Source organism: Asterias amurensis, chromosome 21 (assembly GCF_032118995.1).
Source record: "Asterias amurensis chromosome 21, ASM3211899v1".
NCBI lineage: Eukaryota > Metazoa > Echinodermata > Asteroidea > Forcipulatida > Asteriidae > Asterias > Asterias amurensis.
In genome coordinates this window covers 1,734,046-1,740,266 of record NC_092668.1, presented here as the reverse complement: position 1 = coordinate 1,740,266, position 6,221 = coordinate 1,734,046, and the positions used below count along the sequence as shown (strand labels likewise).

Sequence of the window (6,221 nt, the reverse complement as noted above, 5' to 3'; positions counted from 1 at the left end):
TTGAGCCACGAATTTTGTGGAAGATTTTGAGGATGTTTTTCGGATGTTTTGAAGAAGGGAGTAATACTCTTTCTTGTGATGGAACGCAACAGGAGCGTCTTGAGATACGACAAGGTTTGCATCAATATGTTTACTGAGATTGTTAAGGATGTTTTTGAGAAGGGTGTGATACTAGCTTTTTTTTCTGGCAATTTGACCAAACGGAAGCGGCTTGGGCCACGACTTGTGTATTATGCACACTTATTGTTTCATCAGTGTGTTTTCTTATAACATTGTTTTCTTTTCTTGATTATTTACAGACAAAATGACGTGAGGGTTTTTCATTGGTAGAACTCTAGCCTGACAATGAAACAGTAGTGAGCAGTTACAGTATCCACCTTCACACCCTCTGAATGTAACTGATTCGCTCTTCCACAAATTGGAAACCAAACCAGGCTCCCCGTAAATCATGGACTTTGTACAGACTGGTTCCCGGTTCGCCTCCAGCCTCTGCAACCCAATCACGACCAGAGCTAGTACCGGGAAGGCAAAGTCGACACACCACGGGATTGCCAGACCGGTAGCGCTGAAAAGCGCCGTGTCACCGCCAGACACAATGTGCGGATTCAACGAAAAGGATTCGCAATTGGAGCGAACCCCAATTACAAATGACGGCCATTCTCCGAAGAAGTTGTGCGCGTGGCCCACGAGTCCGGCTGGGGCCGGGCTCGGCCACACCTTACCGGGTTTCGAATCTTCAAAAACATGGGCTGATTACTGCAGGCATTTTTCGCAGGAAAGGAACTATCATCTCGCTGGGAATTTGACCAAACCAGACGGTCAAGAGAGCATGAGTAGGACATCACACGGGAGTGAAATTGACGGTAAAAAGGATACCGCCGCGTCACCACTCGAGGGAAAGTTACGGCAACATGCGCCCTCTGTTGTCGCGTTGGACACCGGGAATGGCGGTGGTACCGGTGAGTCGAAGCGAAGTGCATTCCGCGAGGTTGCGAGACGCCAGGGGACCGGACTTTACGATCAGCGCACGACACCCTCCACTAGCTCCTCCTCCTCCTCCCCCTCCACTTCATTATTGAGACAACGTGGAGGAGAAGTGCACGATCATCCTCAAGAAATACCAAGTGACAAAACATTACCATATAGCCTAAATTCGGCGATATCGGTTCACACACCCCTCCTACCAAACCAATTATTCTACAGCTCCTCTTCACAACCTCTGTCAGTGTCAGCAATGGGTGGCAGCATTCCACACAACAGTACTGAACTCAGGGAACGTTTCAGGGCGCCATCTTTGATCCCAGTGAAGCAACAACTACACGCAGATTTCGTGAAATACACCCCGGACAAACATCACAGAAATCCGTACAGCCCCGGGGCCAAAGTGTCCCAAATCAACACCAGCCCGATCAGGGATACGTCTGCTCTCCATTTTGGAGCATTTCAAAACAACGCCCCCACCGGCAAGATGATGAACTCTTTGCCAGTTCCATGGCAACAACAGCCGGTTTTCCCCGCTGGTGTCCTGCCGCTTTCATCCAGCGTGGCAACGCCCCAGTACGACAATTGGTGCGCAAAGTGCAACGCAAGCTTTCGAATGACGAGCGATCTTGTTTACCACATGAGAACGCAACACAAACGGTCGGCCGAGGGAAATAGCGCCACCAATGACAAACCTGGCACTAAGCGCTCTGCGGAGGAGAAACTGAAGTGTGACTTCTGTGGGGAGACGTTCAGAGAGCGCCACCACTTGACGAGGCACATGACGTCACACAACAACAATGAATAATTCATATTGTCCCTTCTTGTGGATAATGACGTTTTAAATTTAACAGCCTATGTCCTTTTCTGGTGCGTCCTCCATAATCCAACAGTGCATGTTTTCTTCGCCGAAATAATGGCTGAGTTCGGGCGGTGTTTTCTTGGCACGAGGGAGCTGTTCGCACGTCCGAACGATGAGAACACGACCCGAGAACAATACACTCGGAACAAGATCACCACCTTTCCTCGGGGTTTTCGAGAACAACACTTTACAAAATGGCGACAACATCTCAAAGAGAACGAGTAAAATAGTTTCAAATGACTCTTATAGAGATTGTTATAGTTGATTCAAATAAATTTAAAGTTAACATTAATCTAGACTACAGTCTAGTCATCCGAAAGAAATAGGTCGAAAGGTTGTCTCTTTCTACCGTCAGGTTTCCGACTATTACAAAACCAGCCTATTTATTTGAGTTGACTGACGTGCCGCGTGGTCACATTAATTGATCATGAGTACCGAATCAACGTTGGCGGCGCTAATCACATCGTCGTTTGAGCGGATGAAACAAGAACGGCGATCCTACTTGTTCTCGATTATCCAAAAATAAACAGCCCGGACTCGGCCATTAAGTCTAATTAGCGCCCTCTACTGTCATGTTTAGTAGACTGGATTACGTATCGTCAACATTTAGTGCGGCCCAGGACCACCCATAGATTTCTGTACCTGCGACCTCTGTCCTTCCTCTATGCTGCGACATGACACCGCACGTGTTTGTTGTGATTATCACAAAGAAATGAATGTATTGCTCTTGATGGCTTATGAAAACTCATAAACATTCTCTTTTGTGGTTAAACGCGAAGTCATCTTTTACTTTGCTAAAAAAGGTTTATTACCTCTCTATCAAGACTTTGAAAATCGGTCACTCGGTGGTTACGTACTTTGTGCAATTGCACTACACTGCACTTCCACTATTGCAATAAGACAAGGTAGAGTCAAAAATTAGGTTTGATGGGTTCGATTCCCACCAAAGATTCAAGCAGTTTTTTATAGATCACTGTAGTAGAACAGAATAATCATGGGTTTTTAATCATTGCACCACGCAATACGCGGCAACAAAAGATGACAGTCAAATGCAAGGGCCTATTCAAATTATTGTCACGATGACATAATCAAGATTATTGTGACTAGCGGGATGCACGCGCTTCGCGCGGCAACCTCGCTAGAAATTATGGTGTACAAAATGCCACAAATGAGCGTTTTTACGGGGGGGGGGAGGGTAGATGGAGGGCAGGGTCACACAAATAACCGTGCTTTTTCGAAATCGTATCCACTTGCCCGTTTTCCCCCGTTTTTCATTATAATTATGTCGATCTCCCCATCCCAGGGAAATGTGTCATCGGTATTCTATATTCATTATTATTACGAAGTTAATGGAATAAAACAAGATGGCGGCAACACGACAAGTTACAACAAATGTGTACGTTATTATTATCATTATTTAATCGTCCGTAACAATTTATTGTAATATCAACAGCTCCCCAGTGCTCTTCGTAATACCAATTAAGTTTTTACATGCATTCATTTTTGGAGTTTTTCACCAAAGGTGTAACGGTACCTTTAAAGCACCGTAAACCCGAACATATGCGTCCAATCTCACTGACAAGATTTTAAAGATTGAGACCAAAGGAATAATTTCAACAAGATCAAGTATCCGTTTTCCAAACAAAGAAACCAAATATTAACAGAACACTCGTAAAGAATGGATGAACCCCACGCACAAAGCATGGAGGAATGTAACAAAACGTAAAGAGAAGACTGATGTCCTTTAGTAGTAAATTCCACGACTGGTTTACCAAAACTCACACCACAGTTTTAGACAACCCCAATTATCGCGTAAACCTATTATCATGCCATATAATCAACGCAATTAGTCCATTATAAAATCACCCCATTCAATGTAAATCAATCACATTGAACCACATGAGACACCCACAGTAGGGGGAAACATTGTGCAGTAAATACCACTGCCCCCATATCCTAAATATAAATAACTTATCACCTTTATATAAAACTGTGTTTGAGTTGCCCCAGTTGGCAGAAAATTTATAGTGTGACATCAAACAATAAAAACGCAACACTCCCGAACAATTCCAGTGGTTGACCGTAACACCACTCATCACCCTACCGACAACTCTTACAAATCTTAGGCGAGCCAGTTTACATCCAATCGGGGCGACATTATTTAAAGACCGGACCGCAAAACAATTTGGGTGCGAGACGAATACAAACTTGCACAAGGTTTTACTGGAGTGAGAGCATAATATTGATTGTGCTCTCGGCGGGTTGGCAGTTTCGGTGGGCAAGGAGCCTAGGACCGCCGACCGAAACCTTTCGTCACCCGCAGCCTATGCGAGCGACCGGAACTCAAAAAAAAAATTGAGAAAAATTTATAAACAGGAAATTTTTTGAAAGTTATTTATTCAGTAAGATGATACTCAAATAACTCTTTATATTCTAATTTGGTGGTTAGAAAACTGCTTTTCCGAAAGATGTTTACAAAATGTTTTTCGTTCTTCAAAGGTATTGTACGCCCTATCGTGCGGCACTTGCTTCCGAGGGAATGCAATGGAGAGGGGTGGGCGGGGCAACTGGAATTGTGGGAGACAGAAACCTTCCTACGGTGGTTGTTGTCGTTAAAATGGTATTCCGCACAGCGCCGTTTAGGGGGAGGGGTACAATAGTGTGCACCAATTTAACTACGGTGGCACTTCTGACAAAGTTTCCAAATGCGTATTTAAAAAAAAAAACTCCAGTGCACGTTTTAATGTCTGACTTTAGTGGGAAAAAAATAGTTTGAAAATATCGAAACAAAAGCTAAGATCTTAAATTGGATTGGGCGTGGACATTAACTAGGCCTGGGGTGGGGGCACACATCCCCTCCCCCCGTACTACACCACTTCTGAATAATATTACCTTTACCAATCGGTGCAAATGACACAGAAGTCCAGCAGTCCGTTCGAACCAAGCCAAGATATGTCTCTGTTAACTGCTTCATGCCGTGTGAATACATGGAACAGCCTTCCCATTATAGGGTCGTTCAATTATTGCAGGGTCCGAAATGGTGCGGCCATGTTGTTTCTTTCTGCTCATCTGATCGCGGGCTAAACCAACTCGTCACGTTTTAAGAGCAAAACCCTATGCTCGGACCCCTTCCGCTAACATCAAACGCGGCTATTGTCTGCCACAACCGCCAGTTTAGGGTGTCTAAAGCACGAAAAACTATAGTATAATTTGCCTATTATGACCGCCGCACTGTATTTGGGCCGTGTCCGAATTGTTGGCTACAGCCACGGGTTCAGCTGTTCATAACATTCTTTAATGCTCATTGCATAAAGACCATAAAAAAGAATGATGCTCCAGAACAGACCATGCATACCTGATGTAGGAAGAGAGTATCCCCCCCCCCCCCACAATATCCCCAAACTTCATTACACTTTGTTTCCCCAGTGCCAGCTTGTTCTCTGTGTAGTCTTATTTTTTATGCATATTCTTTGTATGTACTGTTTGCCTGGAAATAAATAAATAAATAAAAATAAATAAAAAGTACCCTTCCTAAAATCCTTCTAAAAATTCCTGAGATTCCAAGCAAACAATGAAGACACACTAGTGGTCTGGCGGGAGTTTCTGTGCCCCCCCCCCCCCACACCCCGCCCCAGTGAATACGGCGAACTGCGACTAAACTTCTTCTAAATAGCGCCCTCTTTTGAATTATCCTCCTACAGCCGGTAGCCCAAGTTGATTCCAAATAATGGGGGACTGAATCACAGGCGGAGATAAATCCCTGGCACGCCGGAACCTCAGCTTCGCTCCTTCCTTTGTCTCACGGATGTTTTCGACTTTGGTCTTTGCGAGGCTGGCCTCTATCTGACAAACACCTTGGCCTATAGTGATTCTAAAGTAAAGGTGTCATTGGATTTGTTTGTTTTTTATTAGGTCTCAGTCATGACACATTTATGGAACTTTTCACAAACCATTAAATTAATACTTTTGTGCAAGCGGAAGTAAACCATACATACTACTTGCTTTGAAACCTCACACAGGGCTTTCTGACAACTAGGTGTATGTATATCACCTTGTAGCCCCTTTCTTAAAATATAGACCAAAAATTTCTGACAAATCAGCCACAAGTTAAATCTAGCATCTTTGTCTCTTTTGACATTCACGATTTTTCCCCATAGTGTTTCCCTTTCCTCTCACTCTTAATTCTTAAGGTACACATTATCTAAACTTGCGTCTTTCTGTGAAAAATTCAGCTCAGCAATAATGTTCATTTTGAGCTTCCGTATAACAGGTAGCACGACACAAAATAAAATATCAAAAAGTAAATTCTTCATGTCAGTATATACTTTATCTTTTAATGACGAGAAGATTCATTATATATACACGCTTAATAAATTAC

The 6,221-nt window shown here is 43.7% G+C and overlaps 1 protein-coding gene across 1 annotated transcript; it reads left to right on the top strand.

Moving 5' to 3' along the window:
* The first annotated feature begins 448 nt into the window (after window positions 1-448).
* Window positions 449-2,034, top strand: LOC139953342 (uncharacterized). Its single transcript, XM_071952850.1, has one exon. It carries the CDS (start codon window positions 449-451, stop codon window positions 1,787-1,789), a length of 1,341 nt encoding a protein of 446 aa, XP_071808951.1. The 3' UTR covers window positions 1,790-2,034.
* Window positions 2,035-6,221: the final 4,187 nt, after the last annotated feature.

Bases quoted from the DNA above. Each gene is read 5' to 3' on its own strand.
- LOC139953342 (XM_071952850.1), top strand. From the start codon at position 449: ATGGACTTTGTACAGACTGGTTCCCGGTTCGCCTCCAGCCTCTGCAAC.